We start from the raw sequence: 23682 nt of genomic DNA on the forward strand, positions 1-23682 counted from the left end.
TTCATTTTCTCAGTTGGGAATTTAAAAAGGATTAATGTATTACCATTTTAATTTGGAAAAGATGGCTGTTAGTTCTGTTAGTTTGGCATTTTCTTTTTCCCCCCTCAAAAACGACTAACATAGAGCGTATTACCATTTAGAGCTTTGAGAGGTGCATTGCAGTAATGATGGATTAAACTGGAGTGAATTAATGAACAAACACAAAACTGTCCGCCACAAATCTGTGTGTGTGTGTGTGTGTGTGTGTGTGTGTGTGTGTGTGTGTGTGTGTGTGTGTGTGTGTGTGTGTGTGTGTGTGTGTGTGTGTGTGTGTGTGTGTGTGTGTGTGTTTGTGTGTGTAATCAAGCAGTGATATGACGTGTGAAGGAACAGTTCTAACGTTGAAACAACACATCAGGGTCATGCTTAATGAGGAATGGCAACATTTACTTTGAAGACATTTTGTTTGCCCTAAACAACAAACGCAAGCAAAGGGCAAAATACACAAGGCAAACCAATATTGACTTACAGTTATTAACTTGCATTAAAAGACAAAAAATTAATAGAGAAATAGACCCTCGGCCTGAGTTTGGGTCTTACCTGTCCACAGGTGTTTTTACGTTTGGCTTGTTAAGCTTTTTTCCTTATTCATGAATGAGAAAAAATAAATAATTGCGCAAAAATAAATAAATTCAGCGGTCAGTTGTAATTTTTTCTTGCCTGTGGTCAGGTTTGATTGTGTCTGTACTGGATACAGGTGTGATTGGTGATTACATGTACCCAGGTTTGAATCACTCCCATTATTATTATTAGGGCCGAAATCGCGACCCTCAAAGCCACGAACCTGTCTCGCCGTGAAGCGGGACACGCCCTTTCTAACTCCCATTATACTTCCAGTCAAGATCCAGCCACGTCATATGAGCTGTGCCAGGGTTTCCGTTGTCCGGTAATGGAAAAAAATAAATGTCAGACAAAATTGTATCTCTCCGGTCAAATTGTCCGATTGAAATTAGCTAATAATCAGTTTAAATAATAGTCTGCAACAAGATGCCCTCGATGTGATGACAGCGTTCCGTGGCTACAGAGGATTGCATTTCTCCAAGCGTGAAACAATAGCCTGTGTGATTCCTGTCTCTATTGTTTTGTGTGCTTTTGTGTGCAGTTGGTCTGCTTATAGGTCGGAATGAAGCAGCCACCAATTTTTGACAGGCTGGGTACTTTATTCTTATACACAACCGGACTCGTTCGTTCCTTCACTAGACTGACACACATACACGCTACCGCTCGTTCTCCTCGCTCGTCCACTCACTCGCTTACGTCACACACACACACATACGCTGCCATTCTCGCGCACTCTACGCTGCTCGTAACACTTTTTTTTTTAAATGTATTTAAGCCATCTAGCCTAATAAGAAAGGAGAGTATAGAATATTGGATCGAAATCGAAACCTATGCAGGTCACTTTGACCGGCACCGTTTTTTCCAGTGGGAACGCTGGTTCAAATTACTATTATTTATTTGACATTAATATTTTCAAATACGTAAGCCTAAACCACAAAACTAGTTGAGGGTTTTTGCCTACCTGCTAGCATCCTCCAACTGCAATCTTTGGTTATTTATTAATTAATTTTGCTATAGGCCTACTTCAATAGTATTCTTTCTTTTCAAATCTGTTCAGTGTTACAAATTATTTGTTATTAAATGTTACATTTTTTTTTTAAGTTAATTGTTATGTAAGTAAGCTCCAGCCTATTTTTTTGGTTTCTGCTCGAAAATGACATACCCAAAATGAAAAGAGAATATCTCTGCATCTACAACGTCTATTTGAATAATTGTGGTGTCATTATAAAGGGAACACTTGTGAAATGTGTTCAGATTTATAAGTATCTCTATTTATGTCACTGGCTCAGAGTAAATTAAGTTGGTACACAAGCATGAATGACTGATTGAATGATTTCATTTCTGCCCCAAAAAAATCACACTTCTTCCATGAATATCTCTTTGAAATGATACTGATGAAGCTAAAATTCGAAATCAAATCATAGCACAAGGTGTGAACATTATCTCTGCAAAGTTAGATCATCATAAAGTTAAGCAGAGCAAAATTACAGAGGTTTTAATAATGACTATTTAGGCGGACTCTCTAAATCGGTCATTTGGGCACATTTGGGCACCATCTTTGCCATTTGTAGTTTTTGATGTACTGAACTATATATTTCACTTTTATGTCATTATCTGTGTTCATCACATACTTTTAACAGTTTTAGATTTTTCTTCTGATTTTTAATTTTTCTCAGTACTCGTCAGAATGCATGCGTAAAGAGGCCACTACCGGAGGTAGCTCTCCTGATGTAGCTCTCCTGAGCTACATCCTGTTACGCAGGCTAATAATTCGGCCGGGGATTGGTCGATTTAGATGATTGACACCTCATTTTAACCGTAAGAGCCAATAGATTTTAGGGGCAGTATCGAAATGTGTGCCAGACACATGATTGGCTAACAGTAAGGAAGCGAATACTACTAGCGCGTAACCAACTTCGATGCATTCTTCATGAAAGGAAGCCATCTTACACCAAAAATAAGTGAGGTTCACATTAAAACTGGTTATAAACAAATGCAGACATGTTGGACGTACTAAAACCGGAGTTCATTGCTCTCAAGTACAACTTTTCATCAAGAAATTGCAAAGGTAAGACAGAATTTATGTTAGTCGCTGTAAATAAGTGGTTGTATACCTTTGTATTCTTTGGCTGCTGGTTCACTGAGTTTTTATCGTAGGGCCTTGACAGTGGTACTGTCGAACTCGTCATGGTCTTAGCTTTCATTTGAGATGATATTGTTTGTGTACAATGAAGTATCGGTGCGGTATCAATGGAAATGTGGAGAGTGGGTTGACTTTCTGACGCTATTCAGATTTTGATATTTGATTATTAATATGCTTGGTGTTTGAGTTGGGTTTGGTGTGCATAACAACTTATATGTGCTTGTAGCGGAGTTTCTCATGTTTAATTTGATGTGCAGTATGACTATTTCTACACAATAAGGGCAGTGTTGTTTGCCTTTTGCTGCGAGAGTTGGGAGAGGTGGGAATGGTTCTCATATGTTATCAGGAGTGTTTGGGTCTTCCCTGTATACAAGTATGAAAGGTTATTACCTGTATACAGCCATGAAAGGTTGCTAGCTGTACACGGGTAGGAATGGTTCTCATATGTATACAGGAGTGTTTGGATGTTACCGATATACAGTTGTGATAGGTTAATACCTGTACACAGGTGTGAACTGTCCTCGCCTGTACACAGGTGTGATTGGGCTTTACCTGAAAACAGGAATGATTGGACATCAAGGTTTGATCGGTTCTTACCTGTACACAGCCGACAGTGGCCGCTTGTTTCCCGGCTTGGGCCTGTATGGCTTGGGCTCACCCGCCATGTTTATATCTGGAAGAAAATAGAAACAGAAATACTGGTCAGTCATTGGCTCCCAGAAAGATACCTTCCACATTGCCAACCATACCGGTTCATATGACAACCCCTTCTCCACTACAAGAGTATTTACATCAAGGCCTAAAAAATCCCTCAAGCCTAGCAACATGCAGTGCACAAGACAGCACTGTGCCTAAAAAAGTAATTACAAGAGAACCAGTGTCTTAAAAAATATATTGGAAACTGCAACTCAATATGACAGTTGCCTTAAAAAAAAATCTGGAACGTTCCCTAAGAATACCAAGAAAAGGAAGGGAGGGTTTTGTCTGTAAACCAGAAAAGAAAATTCCCACAACCAAAGGCATGTCTCCAAAACTGGATTTTGAAGTGGCTTTGATTTTGCAGGCATTTATTTTCGAGTGTGAACATTTCCCTGGGTGTGCTGCAGTCAACACCGACACGCGGTCTTCCGCTTTCAGAAGCGCCTGGATGTTGGCCTGTGTAGTACTTGAGTGTGTGATGACTGTACTCGTGGGCCCCGGTTCAAAGCAGGTTTATGTCCCTGGAGATAGATATCCATTCTCATTGGAGGAACACAAAGCCAATGGATGGCTGCAGCAGAGCAGAAGAGACCCTGAGACCGAAAGGCATCGCCGGAATTTTATAGTTTCAACCCATGAAGGAGGATGTACAAATATGGTAATATTGTTGTTCGAATAGAGAGGAGAGAGGAGTTTCTCACCAATGTAATCCAAAATAGAATTAAACAAAAAGAATGAAATAGAAATTGCAAGTTTGATTAAAAATCTAAATTAGTGAAGTAATTAGTCTCCATGAGCATTGTTGTGATGAATGTTAAAAAGTAGTTCAAATGAATTAATTGAAAAAAAGAGAGAAGAAAACATAACCTACATAACTTAACAAAATAAACATTGGCCTGTTTCCTGCAGCAAATCTCTTCACGGGAAATGAGATTATAGCCTGAAATGAGTATGAAAAGACACGCAGAGAAACAGTTTATGGAATGATACGTTGAGAAATTGGTTTCTGTGTGTATGAAGATAGTCATGGTCTTCTGTGTGTGTGTGTGTGTGTGTGTGTGTGTGTTTGTGTCTGATTATATGTGTGGGGATAATCATTCGCTTATTTGTGTAACCACATGTGTGCTCCCACACATGTGTTTGTGGGAGGACATAGTTGCTACAGAGAGCATGGAAAATAACGTGATGTTGACGTTGGAAATTATTACAATCATCAAACTTCAAATGCATGTAAAGAGAGACGTACCAATCATGCAATCGAATGAAATCAACCCCAAACAGCCCCGCAAGACTCTGAACCGGGATCTGTGTGAACAGTGGATCTGCTGATTGGGGGAATTAACAAAGAGATTTCAGTAGGCTTTTACTCGATATAAGTAATCCTGAACTTTAGTACTCTAGCACTTTAGCACTTTTTTTTAATGACGATACTTGGCAATGTCCTCTCTGGAGAGAACACAATAAAATTAGGACAAAAGAGCCAAACACAGCAGAACAAGGGGCCAGCAGGGTGATTAATGAAGGAACAGTATACAAATGAGAAAACCGAACAATAGTATACTTGTATGAAACAGACCCTAGATTGCTACTGTTTGGGTTATTTTCTCTTAAGTGGTCTTTTTTAATGTTTAACGGAATGAGGTTAAAGTTGTCGTCATCAGTTAGAATCCGGTAGACCTTGCTTGAAATATGGTGTGTGTGTGTGTGTGTGTGTGTGTGTGTGTGTGTGTGTGTGTGTGTGTGTGTGTGTGTGTGTGTGTGTGTGTGTGTGTGTGTGTGTGTGTGTGTGTGTGTGTGTGTGTGTGTGTGTGTGTGGTTGGTTCTACTGTGTGGAGGTGTCCATGGTTCTCTTGTGTGTGCGTGTGTGTGGGTGCGGTTTGGGTTATACTATATGGAGCTGTCCATGGTTCTTGTGTGGTGTGTGTTCTACTCTTTAGAGCTGTCCATGGTTCTGGTGTGTGTGTGTGGGAGGGGGGTGTCCTACTCAATAGAGCTGTCCATGGTTCTGTTGTGTGTGTGTGGGAGGGGGGTGTCCTCCTCAATAGAGCTGTCCATGGTTCTGGTGTGTGTGTGTGGGAGGGGGGGGTCCTACTCAATAGAGCTGTCCATGGTTCTGGTGTGTGTGTGAGAGGAGGGGGGGGTCCTACTCAATAGAGCTGTCCATGGTTCTGGTGTGTGTGTGTGTGAGAGGAGGGGGGGGTCCTACTCAATAGAGCTGTCCATGGTTCTGGTATATTTATGTAGTTGACTCTTTTATCCAAACCAATTAACAATAAGTGCATTCAACCGTGAAGCAACAACTTGGAAATTGCAAGAATTAAATTAATCAAATGAGCAAACAGTTTCAAGTGCTTCATTCCAAAACTATACTTTTAGATGATAGCGATAGAGAAAGTTTAATTGTTTTGTATTTTTTTGTATTTTTCATTATTTTTGGTGCCGAGCTTAGCAAAGAGACACGGCAAAACCATCCTGTCGGACAGGGTTATGCATTCTTGTTGTCCCTATTGGCAACTGTGGGTCTCAATATGTCCAAAGAAATACACCGATTCCAATATAACGATTATTGATGTCCCTTTTTCCACCGAATGTCTACCCGAGCGGTAGACAACATCTGCATCTTTTCTGACTCTTCTCTTGCTCTGCGTTCTCCATGGAGTTCAGACTCAAACTGACTCTTATATACTTTCCATCAGTGAATATACATTCTGTTCTACGTTTGTGCAATCAACTTCCACTTATTCATATGACTTCCCCTGATCCCATAACTCCGCTACACTCTGCAATATTTCTTGTAGGATTGGTTGAGCAATATGTGCGGGTGGAAGTCTGCAGTTGCTCAGAATATTGATCGTTCTCAGCCTCTCCTTTCAGGGACTTTGGATAAAAGCCAAATGTCTCTCTGTGTGAATGTTTGATGTCCAAACCAGTTCACCACCATGTGCCTGAGAACTAAATGCCTGCTGGTTGCCAGGAGGGCGGGGGGGGTTTGAGGGGAGGAAAAGAAAAGAAACGAGAAGGGAAGAGCGAGAGAGAAGAGATTAGAGGAGGGGGAGAGGGGAAAAGGAGGAGCAGCAACAAGAAGAGACGAGAACCGAAGAGAAAAGAGGAAGGACAAGAGATGGGAGGAGAAGAGGCACAACAAGGAGGGGAGAGAAGGTACAAGGAGAGGAGAGAGGGGCCCTCAGACCTCCACAGAAGACAAAAGCTGTGAAAGCTGTCTATTCAAACAGGCCTCAGTTCCCCCCACTCCCCTGGTCAATGGCAGCATCCTCACTAACCAATGTGGTCCCCCCGCTCACTGCAGTGTCGGGGGTCCCCCCCCCGCCCCGAGACCACCACTCCCCTGGTCAATGGCAGCATCCTCACTAACCAATGTGGTCCCCCCGCTCACTGCAGTGTCGGGGGTCCCCGCCCCGAGACCACCACTCCCCTGGTCAATGGCAGCATCCTCACTAGCCAATGTGGTCCCCCCACTCACTGCAGTGTCGGGGGGTGTCAAACAGAGAGAAACGAGAGGGGCCCTTAAATTTAGGTCCCTCTGTGTTATTGAGCATCCAGCCACCTCTGCGTCTTCTTTGTGGAGATACTGAATCTATTATAGAGCCACCGCTATGGAGCACAGCCTCACAATACTCCATGGAGCTGCTTGCTTTGTGCAGCGGTGCACAATGCGGGACAACGGGACATTTTGAAGTGCCGCGGAGAATGTGATGGACTTGATCAGAGTGGCACTCAAAGAGTTTCAATGGTTTAATAAGACTTAGAAGACCTTGAGAAAGAGCATTTCAAAAGAAAGATTTAAGGGATGACTTGGAGCTTGGAAAAAATTATATTAAATTGTCACAATTGTGAAAATGTTACACATTTGTAACGTTTTTTGTAAAACAATTAGGGCAATAACAAAAATCTGCCAATACAGTTCATTGTATATAATAATGAGCAGAAAACAATATATAAATCCAGTATGTGTTTTTAACAATAAATTAGTGATAATGAAGTTGTTTGTGGTAGTTCCAGCGTACTTTTACTATAGGAATACATCGTTAAGTGCTTTACACGCTGAGGACATCGTGAGGCAGGGCTTGGGCACACAGAGGCCTTGCATCCTGCATCATACTAGCCCGTAGTTTTTTTTTATCTCTGCTCTGAGAGAGAGAGAGAGAGAGAGAGAGAGAGAGAGAGAGAGAGAGAGAGAGAGAGAGAGAGAGAGAGAGAGAGAGAGAGAGAGAGAGAGAGAGAGAGAGAGAGAGAGAGAGAGAGAGAGAGAGAGAGAGAGAGAGAGAGAGAGAGAGAGAGAGAGAGAGAGAGAGAGAGAGAGAGAGAATTTGGAGGAATACTCTGTAGATGAGGGAGAAGAAACAAGCATTTTAGCCCAGAGTAGAGGTGCCTTCTTCATTTGGAACGGCATCTAGGGCTTAGTACACACATAGCCGCATCCATATACACACACACACACATAGATATGCAAATGCTTGTCTACCTGAATAACATATACACTGTATTAAAAGCCCTGGTCATATCAGACTGCAGCCTCTCATTTCTCACTTCTTCTCTCTCTCTCTCTCTCTCTCTCTCTCTCTCTCTCTCTCTCTCTCTCTCTCTCTCTCTCTCTCTGGTGTCTACTCCTCGCCCGCTCAATACCTCGGTTTTCTCCTTCTCTTACACAACAGATGCAAACAAATCCTCTCGTACCAATACTGCCAGAGGAGAAACACACATATATACAAGAGAGTGAGAGAGACAAAGTGAGAGGGAAATAAAGTGAGTGGGATAGTGTTTGAGAAATACATATACAGGTATATATAGGAGAGAATATATATACTGTGTGTATATATATATATATATATATATATATAGAGAGAAATGGAAAGAGAGAGGAGAGACAGTAAGAAAGAGAAAGTTAGAGTGAAAGAGACGAAAAGAGAGAGAAGGAGAGAGGGAGAGAAAGTGAGAGTGAAAGAGATGGAAAGAAAGAGAAGGAGAGAGGTAAAGAATGAGAGGACGATTTGGAGAGTGAGAGGACTAAAAACGTCAAAGTATTGGTTGTGCCTGTCGGCTGTCGACGGTGTTTCCAAATATCCTCCGCTGGTGCCAGCTGTTGAGCCGCCGTCATCCGTCACTTCTAACTGTTTGGATAACGAAAAAAATTCAATCACACGGCTGCCATTTTCTATCCGCAGTATTCCATGCCAATATGTCTCCGTCAGATGTGACCATTAGGCCATTAGGGAGGCAACGTCAAAATGGCTGCTGTCTAGAGAACGGGGAACACAGCCAAAGGTCTTACACTCCATGCTCTTAAACGATTTTGGCATTAGTTTAAACTGTCAAGCAACTATAAATAATATATAATAATGATTATATATATATAAATATATGTTGTATGCCAAGATGATTTTGTTATTTTTCCATCGTTAAATAATGAGTTGCCTTGGAAATAAAATAAAATAAAAAATCAATGACATTAAAGCCCTCTTGAATTAAAATGATTTAAAAACGTCTAAAGCCTTGTCAAATATATATCTTATAAATATATTTGTTAACTGCCTTGTGGATGTTTGGACTGAGGATTATGACTGTCGACTAAACGAATAGGGATCATATCTATCCGTAGCACACCATTCACCTGACAATCTGACACATCGCTAGGGCAAAGGCGTTGGAGTTAAAAATACCCCTTCTCCCTTCCTCGTTTCCCAACCCATTCCCTTTTTCTGCGAGGCGCGAGCCCGGGTGATTGATGGCATTAAAGTCAATTATAGGCAATGGAGATGGAGCGCGAGTGTGAGAGAGGGAACTTAGAGAGACAGAGGGAAAAGAGAGGCAAAGGGAGAATGAGAGAGAAAGCGTTCTCCTTCTCTATTATTTTGGAACTAAAGTCTGGAACCAATTACAGCGGCGTCCTAATTAGACGAACAAAGCAACCAATTATGATAATTATGATAATTGCTCATCAGCGGGAGCGCTAACAGATAGAGCTAGCCTGTTGGTGGGGGGGGGGGGGGGGGCTTGGCTGGGGAGGCATCGGCCAGCAATTCTCCCTCCAGGTTAGGTGTGCTTGATTCGGGCTGCTTAGTAGGATGTGACGCTGCGGCTGGAGGAGGAATTATCCTTCATTACCACGGCTGTGATGATGTCCACTCACAAGTGGTTCTTCAAACCCCCCAGTCTCTGAATAAAATACCTTATTTCATTCTCTTACCACACTGGATTTAATGGTGCCAGGGTCCTGTTGAGATCAACTCATGGGGCATGGAATTACCTGTGCCAGAGTTAGGGGTTAAATTCCCTGTCTAACTCCACTGGTGGACCAAGGCACTACCACTGCCATGGTTATGGGATAGTTCCCTGTCTAGCTCCACTGGTGGACCAAGGCATTAACCCTGCCAGGGTTATGGGATAGTTCCCTGTCTAGCTCCACTGGTGGACCAAGGCATTACCCCTGCCAGGGTTAGGGGTTCTATCCCTACTCTGGCCACCCATGCTGCAAATCTTTGCACTCATGTTGGATAAATGCCTCCAATAAATATAACACATAATAACTGTAGTGATATACATAGGAACCTGTATGTAAGGAGATTGGGGAAGGTTTTGGGGTGAACACAAACAAGAAGGTAATGAAGTACCCAAGGCTACACGGCTATTGTATTACTCAAAAAGAAGGAAAGCAGGCTGGAAGGAATGAAGTCACTAAAGTTATCCCTCCTTCTCGGACAAGAGCTTGAATACAAGAGACAATAGAGGAATGGTCCTAAAGCTTCACTGAAAAGTCATTATATACTGAAGGTCGGTTTAAAAGGCTTGTTTATTGGGCAATTGAAGGAGACTGAAATGTACCATTGGGTGAGATTTGTCCACTAATGTACCAACAATATGGAACAAAATGAGACTTATTTCAAAATGCTTTGCAGCCCCAATAGTGCGCTCTGTCTCTGGCACCAGAGCGAGCCTCAGCCAGGCCTCGGGGAGTCACGCTCATCTGCACGACTTTCCACAGCTTATGCTACAAAAGCCGTTTCCCGAGCTGCACTCGTTCTGTTGTAGAGTAATGCCTTTTTGTGTCTGGGGTAAATTGGAGGTTTGCCTTCGCTGCTTAGTGAGATGTGAAGATGTAGCTGTTGTAGCTGGCTTTCCTTCTGTTGTAATAAGCCCAGAACTACGGACAAATCCTTGTGGGGACATTTTTGTATTGTGTTCCTCTTTAAAATAACACACGTCTCGCCTCTTTTATCATTGCGGGGACATCTTGTATCAGGGTCATTTATCGGTACATTTCTTCAATAGTTTTGGTCATTGTGGGTACATCTTGTATCATGGTCCTTTAAAGGTACACTTCTTCAATAGTTTGTTTATTGTGGGGACATCTTGTATGATGGCCATTTAAAAGAACACTTCTAAAAATATTTGTTGTAATTTTGGGGACATCTTAATACATAAATTAATCTTGTATCATGGTCATTTAAAAGTACACTTCTTAAATAGTTTGGGTCATCATGGGGACATCTTGTATCATGGTAATTTAAAAGTAAACTTCTTAAAAAGTTTTGGTCATTGTGGGGACATTTCCATCACATGTTCTCAACACTGCTCACCTGATCTTTCTTGACGTGCAGGGACATTGTAATGCCATGCAGTAAAACAACTTGTTTACCAATCAAGGGCCCCTGACAACAGCCGGGCCCCAGCAGGGTCTGTCTCAGATGGCTGCCGTCTAATTACGCGGCTCAAACAGTGGCGCCATCTGCATATCAAAGGTGCTGCTCAAACCGCCCCTAACCCCCAAACATCAAACACCGCGCAGCCAGCACTAATAACCAACACAGTTTACACCAAGTCGCCTTCAAATATTGAATCACAATTAACAATGTTGAAAATAAAACGAAAACAGCATCATTCTGGATGTTTCATTGAATACAGCTTTACTGGCCTTTACAAAGCAAAGGGCGTTTTTTTTTCTGTATATTATACGTAACGCTGAATTGTATGTATCGATACGTCTAACTATATGCATCATTAGATAATTAATTGCATCACTATTGATCAGTTAGGATATATTTTTCCTCACCTCTTTTATCTATGGGAAAAAAGCTACTTCCATCCACACCTCACTCTAGAGAATCCTGCTTAACTTATTCACCTGGAAACGACACACACACACACACACACACACACACACACACACACACACACACACACACACACACACACACACACACACACACACACACACACACACACACACACACACACACACACACACAGAGAGAGAGACACATACAAATGCACAGAGATCCCCCCCTCTCTGTGAGAGTCATTGCAACTAGCAAAAAAACCTCACTTACCACGCCATGACACATTCTGTCACCACAACAAAACAACAACAACAACAATAATGAAAACTCAACAGGGAAATCAGGCCAGGCGTCTCTAGACAGAAGAAGACGTTGCTTAAATAAGAAACCGCTTGGAGCTGGGAGGGTAGAAACCAGCAATGGAGGATTCGTGGGCGGTACAACCCTTTGGTAGACACAGACGAATGTGTGTGTGTTCAGAAGCACGCTTTTCCAGGCAATACTCGGTGGTCGGGAGGGAAGTACTTGTGACAACCGTTGATAATGAGATTATTCTGGGGGGCTTATCTTTGACTCGGTCTCCCACTGCTTAGCGTGGAGTCTATAAAGAGACATCCCCTCATCGGCCTCGAAGGGGCGACATAAGGGAAACGCTTCTCTAGGCAATCGCCAAATCATGGCAGTTTAAAGCCCACGTCTTGGCACTTTAAACCCCCCACTAAAACATTTATAGACTAAAAATGCTTTTGATGTCAATCTCTCATCACCTGTCTCTCTTTCTGCTGCTTTATGTGTGTGTTTGGAAAAGTTTGAATGAAAATTTTATTTTTATTGATGTCCGATTTTGTTTCTCTTGTGTTTGATTGCCATTGTAAAGTGACTGTAGAGTGTCTGGAAAAGTGCTGCATGCTCGAATGTGTTGTTGTTATTATTGCTTAGTGTCTTGCAGGGAGAGGATAGACTGAGAAAGTAGTCCAACAGCAGGAGGTAACAGACGTGCCTGGTGGAAATGTGGGCCACTGAATATGTTAGTCTGCCTGCTTATGCATGTGCTTAAGGATCCACTGTAACGAATGTGTCTATGCAAATGTCTTCGAGTGGTGTATGTGTGTGTGTGTTTTTGTTTATGTCCATTTGCCTGTGTGGGTGTTTGCTTATGTTTGTGTGTGTCTGTGCGTGTGTGTGTGTGTGTGTGTGTGCGTTTGTGTGTTTAGGTGTCCATTTGCCTGCGTGGGTGTTTGTTTAAGTGTGTGTGTGTGTGTGTGTGTGTGTGTGTGTGTGTGTGTGTGTGTGTGTGTGTGTGTGTGTGTGTGTGTGTGTGTGTGTGTGTGTGTGTGTGTGTGTGTGTGTGTGTGTGTTTGTGTGTGCGTGGGTATGTACACATGTACATGCATGCGTGTAAATGTTTGCACACATGTGCGGCGCATTGATTTGTAACCGTTAAAAGGCAGCGTTATTGAAGCATAAAGCATACCCTTGGAACGCTGTGGAGTATCCGACAATGCCGCGGTATAAATATATCATTTAGCAGTGAAGGACTAGAGCGTGTGATTCAGCGGCACCTGGTTCTGTAAACACCCGGCTCCCTTTCCCTGGAGGCGCCGCCGGCCCGCTCCACTGAGCCTTGCTTTCCCCCGGTGTCGTTCGCAGACACGCAGCAGAGTACAAACACAGACCTTTAACGGCTGTGGTCCCTGTCTTATCGAGCTCTCCTCACGTTGCCATCGACAACGCCTCACCTGGCACAGGAGGGACTCGCTGTTCTCCTGGCAACCGCCGAACCCAGCGAGCGGTTGGGTCGGTCAGGGTTTGGGGTGGGAGACGGTAGAGAGAAGGAGGGAGACGGGAGAGAGAGGGAGGGAGAGGGGAGAGAGAGGGAGGGAGACGGGAGAGAGAGGGAGGGAGACGGGAGAGAGAGGGAGGGAGACGGGAGGAGACACAGAGCGGAGAACGGAGACGCACGCTGAAGGCTGTCTCAATTGAATACCAACAGAGAGGGGGTTAAGCACAGTGTGTACAGCAGAGATGTACCGCTCTCTGAAAGCCCTACACACACTCCAGTTCCCACGCACTTGAGTTATTCAGCATAAGTTTTTATCCGAAGCGACTTCCTGTGAATTGTTTTAGATCCAGGTCATTAAGGACGGAGGGGTTACGCCATCGTGTTCAAGGATGCCTAGAGATGAGGCTGCAGGCATTCCTTAAACCTAGGCTTAAACCCAAACCAGAAAACAATGATAGTTAGCATTTGGGATCTGCCAACGGTTTGGCTTACTTAAGGTTAAGGGCAGCATGGCAGCAATCAGTGTTGTTTGGTTGCGCTATACTTGTAATTAGAATGCAAGGGAGTGTAATTTGGAAGGTGGCTTGTTGATAACTTCAGTCAGCTGATTATCAATTACTTTTCCAATCATTTATATATTATAGAAATTTATTTTCTTATTCAAAGTGCTCTTCTAAGCTCTACAGGGCCCAGTTTCAATGTAAAACAATGCATTTACACTCAACTAGGGAGACTCAACTAAATCCCTTAAAGTACTATTGAAGGAAGTGGTCATAACTTTTTTTATCTTTGTTCAAATATATATGCTACAATTACATATTGTTGAATACTTGTAATTATTCAACAATATTTTCACCTAATTGCCCATTTTAGGGTTTTCCTAGTCGAAACGGGAGGCCCGTTTCGACTAGGAAAACCCTAAAATGGGCAATTAGGTGAGCCCCTCCCCCTGTCCACGGCCGCTCCCTTAACCAACATCGCTATCGTTGCCATGACAGCCACTTGCCGGCCTGGTGGGGAGATAGCATCGCTCGTGAGAGAGAGAGAGAGAGAGAGAGAGAGAGAGAGAGAGAGAGAGAGAGAGAGAGAGAGAGAGAGAGAGAGGCCATGGTATCATGAAAACAGACGGAAGCTTTTGTCTGAAGGACGACCAGCCTGTTATTAAAATGTTGGCTGTTTGGACATGTTGAGATAAAGACAAACAATGTGTGAGAGGAGAGCCTTCGTGATATATGCAGAAGGCTCGGAGGGAGACACGCACGCGCGTGCGCGCGCACACACACAGTCATGCACCGCACGAAAAACTGAGAGAAGTGGCACCCTGGAAAGCAATTAAAGGGAAAGTATTCTTGAAGAGGCGATAATAAAAAATGTATGAACTTTAACGCAGCCTGAAGAGACAACGATGAAACATGCATGAACTCTAACACTGCCTGGCTCACAAACAAACTGTGATATTGATAGACTGTGATGGACTTGAGCTGTCCCAAGATGTCCTTCTTCATTATCTCGTTCTCAGGCTACCTGGCTAACGGTTCACTACTATGTCTTGTGTTGGATTAGAGAGATGTGAGATGCCACCTTGATGTAGTCAAGTATCTGATGTTGATGGACTTATCTCATGAATCAGACTTTAGATTATTGATCTAAAGTGATGGCGAGGGTGTTTTTTTCCGCTCGCTTCGTATTTGTTAAGACCAATCATGCCGCTGGAAGCGGGGGTCTGTAATTGGCCGTTTTGAATGAACACAAACTCGGCCAGCCAAGTTAAACCCTAAAAAAAGTGTTGGTAAAAGTTTCAAATCGACACTTTGTAGAGCGGCCTCTGTGGAAATACCCTTATTATATCCCCTTCTGAGAGCTTTGTCTACTTGCACAAATCCGTTTCCCTTCTGATCTCCGCAACGAATCGGGGAACAGGGCGTGACTTCTCCCCCTTCAGCTCATGGTTCTCTGGCCCAGGCTCTGGGGCGTCCGTCCCCAGGAAGCTGCCTCTATAAGACAGCAGGACCCCTGGGTCCCAGGTGGACAGACAGACATCAGGTGTCTGTACAGCTGGATATTGTCATTGGTGCTTCATACAAACAAATGTATTTTATATTTTCAACTTTTTACCATAAAGTCATTTTGAAGATGCTTTAATCCAAAGTGACAGTGAGTGCAGATACATGTCTTGATGAGCTGGTTCGGGTTTCTGCGTGAGGATTACATATCGGTTGTGGGCATTGGGAATCAAACTCGGACCCTTTTACTGGGGGTAAAACACCTTAGCCATTACACTGACCTGCTCCCCCTCTAACCCCACCCCTCCTTTATACTTTTGCACGAGGCAAGGGTAAACCTTGTGTGTATAAATGTATAGCCCCCCCCTCCCCCCCTCCATGACTGAACAACAATTTCCAAATAGAGTAACAAAGCAACAGCAAGGTTACGTCAGACACACTGCAGGTGCTGCAGACCGCCTCGCCGCCGACGGTCCAAGGACCCTGTGCTTTAGACCTCCTCACCAGTTCGAAAGGCATGAAGAAAAACATAAAATCGCTGTGTTATTGAAAAAATCCAAGACTTAGTAACGCAGGTGGCTTTGTTGATACAGTACATCCTTGGTCGTTCCTTGTAAGTTTGGATAAGAGTTTCTGATCTGCCGGATCTGTATTTTAAGATGTTGGCGGAACAGGATTTGGGATTTAGATTCGAAACAGGATTCATTTGGTTAAGCCAAGAGAGACCAAAGTGACAATGAACCAGAACAGCACGATGAATAAATAAAGGATTTCATAATTATGACAATGTCGACTGGAACGTTTAGATTTTGCAAATAACTCCTCGATCAATGGTTTTTTGTTTTAAAGGTTTCATTCGTGTTAGGTGATACAATTTTATTATATGATTTTTTTTCTACAAAAGTAATAACCTATATATCTAAATGAATGCTTTGAAAATTACAAAAATCGGAGCCTCTAACCGTCAAAACGTTTCAGAGTGAAAACCATAGAGCTCATCTCGCCGCCACATGACTTAAACACCTGGGTTTTGGCGGGAACACCTCATTGTCTCTCCCGCTCCGCTCTAAATCTTCCCCATCATCCAGGCCATGCATACTGCTGATCAACACGCCCAAGGTTGAATGCAGGGGACAAGCCATAAAGTTGTTTGTACCCTGTGTACATATTTGGAAATAGCAAGGCCAAAAGGGTGAATTATTTGTGTGCGTTCCTGTGCTGAATTCATTCATCTGTTCATCATTCATAGAACACAGAGGAAGATCCGATTAAATCACCCTCGGGATTTAACCTCAAATGGATCAGTTCCGAGTCCAATGTTTCTATCTTTCGTTTTAATTAACTGACGTCTCACACTCGTTTTTTTGTAAGTGATATTTTTTGTTTGTTAGTAAATTGATAATTGGTATTATTATAGTTATTATTAATGATTAGATATTGCTATTATTGCGGCGTGTTTTTAAGATTTTCAGGTAGGCAATTACGTTAATTATGTTCATATCATGTCAATTATGTTACTTTAAAGTGGCCTGTGCTTGGAGAAGACAAAAGGGAATATTTAAATTCAGGTTTTTAAAAACTCTGTTTCTCTTTTATGACAGCTTTAAAGACCTTTTTCTATCTTAGTGTTGTTTTATTCTTGTCCAACTGTACTCACAAAATGTATGAGATTTCACATCTGGAAACGTGAGACAGTGGCCTACATCTGTTTATGTTGTGCCATACTGCTGTCTATTTTCGTTCCATACATTGCGCTCTGGGTCTCCGTAAATGTGTTCATTATTGCACAATCGCAGGCAGCCCAGAATACCATTAATAAATGATTGCATCGCTTTGAGCGCTTTCTCAAGACAGAAAACAATGACTGACAGATCCGATCTCCAAGGTTGACAGAGTAGGCTTCAAGGTTTCGAAATAATGAAATGAAACTCCCTGAAGTATGAGAATATATCTCGACCCCATAATAAGGTGGCGTCACGTGTTGTTGTTGAATTAAACTGAATGACAGGGGGTAAGTTAAATGGGTGATTGTTTTTTCTTATAAATCTGACTTGATTGTTGTGTTAAAATGACATACAATGACATGAAATGACAAAAATAGTTCAACAATTATAAGGATGTATCTGCGGATACATAGAAACGATCAATGGACAATTGGAACATTTGCAGGGTAGAATAAAGCCTTTCTGCTTCATTGTCTGTTAATTCATATCAACTATTGAAATCAATTAATGACAAACTAAGCCGAAGTCATCGCTCTCACGACATTATGAATAGGCTATCTCATATGTTAGCGGTAGATGACCGCGCTTTTACGCATAACTTTACCCAAAGCCAGAACTGGACTCAGCATTTTTGGTCATACACTTTTACTCCCGAGACACACGGAGCACCTCTCTTACATTGTACACACAGTCGATAATCATCAAGTTATTTAAATATCGCCAGTATGAAATGTAGATGGATTCATATTATCAGGCAAAACAAGGCGCCCGGTATTGCGCCTTCGTGACGCACACTTACAGCGGTGGTTACGACGCTTCCCCTTGTACATGCTCATCCTGTAGCGGTCCAGCTTGGCGCTTTAAATCTCCCCAACAGATACAGAAACGGACTCAATGTCAGGCTATCGCAGGACGGGACAGTAGTAGTGTAGAGGTAGACTGGGCGCTGGAACAACCGATCCCTTCTTCTTCAGTCAGAGGAGGAGAAGAGGATAACTGAACTGGAGTCTCTCTCTTGAGGGAGGACCGAACCAAAAGCACACAGAGAGGGGTGCAGAGCAAGCTCTCCGGAATATAGAGTGCAGCTATCGACCCCCTCTCTGCTTTATTTAGGCACGGTGGAATAATTACGCACAGTGTAATAGCCTGGCAATAGCTTGGTACATTACCATGGCGTATGGATTTGAGTTGTTGTAGTAACAGTATCAGTACTTCTAAATCACAATAAAGAATAGATTACCCAGGCCTATAGTCTATCATTTATTTTGGGGGGGGGGGGGGGGGGGGGGCGGGGGGGGATAGAAAGGTACATTTAGCCTATTTGCGGAAAAATGTGTGCTTTTTTAAAATACATTTATATTTATGAAGAACGGTGGAAAAAAAAGCTCAAATAGTAAACGAAACAACTGATAAGAAGAGGGAATTAAAATGTATGTGTGAATGAATAAGCCCATCTGACGAGAAAGGGCCACGTTTCTGTGTACAACAGTGACCCCTGCCGTGCGTAATGGATTACTACAACAATCGACCAAATCGACTAGGTATTTTATAGGCCTACTTATTGTCGTAAATGGGCATCTATGCCACGTTTCTCACAGGTTTCTTCCTCTTAGATTTAGGCATGCTTACACGAGGAAGAGGCTGTGATGACTTATTGGCCCATGAGTTATGCTCAGTTCCACTTAAAGAGAGCCTTTTCAGCATTAGAGCCGGTAGACAACTTTATTCTCGCTATTTGGAAGCGGTGCTTGTGTTTCATTTTGATGTGTTGTTCATTCAGTCCGTCAGTCAGTTTGTCTGTGTATTGCTGGGTTGGACACTCACACATTGTTCTGTACATTTAAACTTTCACCAACACACAATGAGAGCGAGAAAAATACTAGGCCTATTTCAGTAAAACCAACCCATCTTTTTGTTTTTCTCTCCGAACATAGCATTAGCCGTGGGTGCGGAGCAACGGCACATTCTGTCCTATCCATTAAAGAGCCGCATCAGCATAATGACTTCTGCCATTAGTGCTTACAATTATTCCTCTGGCCCGTCGGTCTGTGAAGGCTAATGCATTTCAGAGCGACCTGTCAATCACCAGCAGGCCCCACCCCCCAACGTTACCCCCAGAATACACGATCAGACCGCTGCTGAGAGGGAGCTGGTGTTATGAATGTTCTCATGCCTTACTGCGCATTGTATTCCTACATCAATACATTGCAATCCTACAATGCAATACATAAGAGGTGGGATCGCCTAGCAGCTGAAGGATGCTTGACTCCCAGGCACAAAGTACTTGGTTTGATCCCCACTGTCTGCACACTAACCTGTAGACAAGAGGCTGGGAGTCTAACGCCCACCTGCTCATTCATGCCATGCAACCGCGTGATGCAAAAAAAACATCTTGTAGATGACTTCACATAGTATACCTAGTACATTACTTGTTTCACCTTCAATTCTTTTTTAGAATCACACATTTCTGGGAAACTTGTGAATTATTATTATTTTCAGGTTGGTTTGTGTCGGCTCGATCTGGGGTAGTACCCATGTAAGCCGGAAGTATCTACAGTTTGGAAGAAGGAGAAATAGAGGATATATTTCCCATGGGACCCCCTGCCTTTGGTGACAGAGCATCGGGCCATTCCCTCTGGCAGCACGGTTGTCTGTTTTAAAGAGGAACGTGACGTGACACGCGTAGACTTAAACACGGTCTCAGAGGGCTTCAAAGGCCCAGACCACATCTCCTGTCCCCAGAGTTAAACCCCACTAAAAGCAAGATGGAAACTAATGAAAAAGAGTACAGAGTAAATGAAGGCAGCCCTCCTAGCTCCTTAACCAAAACCAAGAAATAAACCCAGATAAAAATAGTCAAAGGCAAAATAAATAATCTAGGCCTTTAGCAAAAACATTAAAATGTGACATTTCATATTTGGCAGTTATAACCATCACACCACACATCATCATGAATAAAAATATATATATATCCGTAACAAAATCCATTTTCAACTGGAAATGATGGGATTTAGCCTGAAACAAGATCCTTCTCCCAAACATTAAGAACTTTCCTAACTTGCCTAATGTTATTCTGCGAGCGTCTAAATACATTCATTAGCCAGCGGCGCGTATAAACACACTTATAAGTAACCTCCTCTCTAGTCCTCTAAGCTGTTGACTGTCTGTGTCACGCAGACAATCACACACTTCAGCAATATGCTGCTGGTTGACAAATGAACTCCGTTTGTATCAGGAGGCGGGAGGCGGGCAGAGGACAGCCAGAGGGTGGTAGAAACTTCTAGATGACGGATTGAGCTCATCATGGATGTATATCAGGAGATTTAACTGAGTTAGCCGACCCAGCATGAAGCCCCTCTCTCTGCTCACAGCAAGGCTTGAGTCTCAGACATCACACATCTGATTGTTGATCGATCTTCTCCTAATCTAGTTCCTTGGTTGGGGCTTTGTAATGTTGTTACTTGTTATACCTGCAGTGATTCAATCTGATTCAAGTCTTAAACATAATACAACACGTATCTGAGTTTGATCCCCTAATGTCCTCAGCCAGATACTATTAGCCCTAACTTGCTCTGTAAAGATGGATGTCTATGTGTCTGACAATGGATCTAAAATTACGCTTTTGGTTTTGTATTTAAGTACTAATACTCATTGGCCTATACCTGTAGATGGCTGATATATATTTGTGATTAATAATACTTGACATTTCTATTTAATTTCTTATAACCATGAAGACATAGTCAGACAGAACTCAAATCTTTGAACCAGATGCAACAGAACTGTTCAGCTACAACAATGACATTCAAAACTTTATTGCCTAAATACAAATGACCTTGTGTGATAGAATATGAGTTGAGAATGAGTTTAAGCGTATTATTTTGGTGGACTTGGAGAAACAGCGCCATCGTGTTGACAACTTGAACCATTACAGCCATACATTATTCACAAATGCCTCATCGTGTATGAAGAGAAGACAATGTCTTTTATTCCCTTTTTGTGTGCGTCTGCATGTGATTCTTCTATATTTAGATTAATGTGCTGGAATTTGGGTCTCTTGAATACATTTGTCTGTAATACCACGCTATTAGCAATCACTTGTAACGCGTGCACAGCAATTAAAAGGTATAAAGAGGAGCTTAGTGATTCTCGATCTGCCATTTTGGAGCTAGCGAGGAAATAAACTGTAAATTAGGCAAATCTTACTATAATCTGTAATTAACTCTCTCACACACACACACACACACACGCACACGCACACGCACACACACGCGCACACACAGAAGGAGGATTATTTGGGCATGTGAAAGAGGAGCTGTATTTGTGCAGGTCCTCACACTGAACTCTTCTTTCATCAGAATTTCTGTATGTTCTCTCCGTCTATTTCACATTCCTCCCGCTCTCTCCCCCTCTATCTATGTCTCTCTCTCTAACTCCCTCTCTCTCTTCAAGTGAGATTCATCCCCTCTCTACCGCCATAATCCCTGATCCCCGTCTAATGGATTTTCAATATCTGTCCCCATCCTTCTCTCTCTTTCTCTTTCTCTTTCTCTTTCTCTTTCTCTCTTTCTCTTTCTCTTTCTCTTTCTCTTTCTCTTTCTCTCTCTCTCTCTCTCTCTCTCTCTCTTATTTCCTCCCTCTTGAGCTGTCCTTCTCCCTCTCTCTATTTCCTTATCACACTCATTTCTCCTTCTCACTCCAGTTACTCTATCCCTCTTTCTCTCTCCCTTTCTCCTCTCTCCATTATTCCTCTCTCACTCTTTCTAGTCTCTCCTCTTTTCCTTTTCCCTCGGTCTCTTCCTCCACTTTTCCTCATCTCTTCCTCTCCTATCTCCCCCTTCTCCACTCTCTCCTGTCTCCTCTCCTTTTCCCTCTTGCTCTATTTCCATTCTCTTTCTTTCTCATTTCTGTCTCTTCCTCCTGGTCTCTCTACCTACCTGTGTGTGTGTGTGTCTGCCCCCCACAGCCTATCTATATCTCCCCCCTCCCTCCCTCTCCTCCCTCTCTCCATCTGTGTGTGGAGAATGGGGCAGGTCATCAACGTGGAACGCGTGAGAGAATATTCTCATGCTAATGTTTGCTGATGGTTATTCAGACAGCACGCGGAGAGCTGCCAGATCCAATTGGCCTCGCGCCGCTGCCAGGGCGCCGCTCGCTCATCCAGGAAGAAGAGACCGGAGAGAACACACACACACACACACACACACACACACACACACACACACACACACACACACACACACACACACACACACACACACACACACACACACACACACACACACACACCTCTGATCGCGCGATATCAAACCGCGCAGAGCACGCAGGTTTCATTATTAAGTGCCAATTTAGATTAGATTGGCCAGGTGTTGAATCATGTCGGAGAAAATCTAGACCTTTGAAAAGGTATATATTTTCAGTTCTTCTGAGTGCGAAACGTACGACTCAATCTCTTAAACCGTTGTCCGTGCCTGTTATAGATGCCGTAAGGTGTTTGATGAGTTATATAAACGTTAGCTTCAAATTGGTCAAATCGAAATTTGCAATCCCATGGGGCCATTGTTAGCTCATCTCCCCGTGATGAGTGTGTTATTTGGGTCGGGCGTGAAACCGAAGCGAGGTAATCCAACAGACGTCTGCGTTTTCACTTTAGCACTCGCAGGCACACAGCTAACATTCAAAATGCTAATTCCCAGACTGCTCCTTACTTAATTTGTCACAGACTTGCAGTTATTCATTCAAATGTAAATTTAATTGTGGGAATACGTCTAATTAGATATGGATTATGGATTCCATTCACGGATGGATGAATAAGATGACTCATTTTGCACAATGTGAAAATTGTTGGCCTAAAATGTTAGTAGCCTTCTATACAACCTCGGAAATGTGCTATATAGCCATGTCTTTATAAATAACATTTTTGTTTATGGACTCAACCGACATGAATTCTACAGTTGTCGACAGTAAAACAGTCAGAAGGCTTAATGAACATTTAGGTGTGGTCTCTGAGCACCAAAACTATTTGTTTTCCCACATTCCCGCCTCAGATTGATGCACACACGATGACACATGAGTGTAATATCAGTACAATAACGCTCAGTTATTCAATTTGATCTCATTATGCATTCAGTTAAAGGGGACATATTATACTACCAGGTGTGAGTGTGATTAGCCATTACAAGCCGTTTTGAAAATGTGCAGCTTCTGACATCACAGGTGGGCGTGTCCACCTAGATGTATGACGGATAGATAATCAACGTTTGCTACAGTCCACTGGGTAGGCTGGTAGACTGATCTATCCAGCACACATCTAGGTGGACACGCCCACCTGTGATGTCAGAAAGTACACATTTTCAAAACGGCTTGTAATGGCTAATCACAGTCAAACCTGGTGGTATAATATGTCCCCTTTAAAATATCTTCTCATTACGATAAGTGAACAGTCAAATAACATCCAAGTGAAATATCAAATAACAATCAAGTGAAATATTCCAGCGATTAGAGGCTGAGAAACGCTGAGTCAGTGCAGCCCAGAGAGTGTTGTTTGTGTGTGTGCGTCAGTGGTTGACTTATGGCCGGTGTCTCTGCGCTGTCAACGGCTAAATTGTGTGTTGCTGACCGCTTGACCTTTACACTCGGAGGTCACTGACGCAATTAC

General features: G+C 42.8%; 1 protein-coding gene across 1 annotated transcript in view; it reads right to left on the reverse strand.

Annotated features, from left to right (window-relative positions):
* LOC130377698 (RNA-binding Raly-like protein) overlaps positions 1 to 23682 on the reverse strand; it is a 54834-nt gene that overhangs the window by 13394 nt on the left and 17758 nt on the right. Inside the window, exon 2 of the mRNA XM_056584854.1 lies at positions 3341 to 3416. Coding sequence (XP_056440829.1) covers positions 3341 to 3416 — 76 coding nt within the window. The remainder of the gene's footprint in view (positions 1 to 3340; positions 3417 to 23682) is intronic.

Source organism: Gadus chalcogrammus, chromosome 23, assembly GCF_026213295.1.
Source record: "Gadus chalcogrammus isolate NIFS_2021 chromosome 23, NIFS_Gcha_1.0, whole genome shotgun sequence".
Classification (NCBI taxonomy): Eukaryota; Metazoa; Chordata; class Actinopteri; order Gadiformes; family Gadidae; genus Gadus; species Gadus chalcogrammus.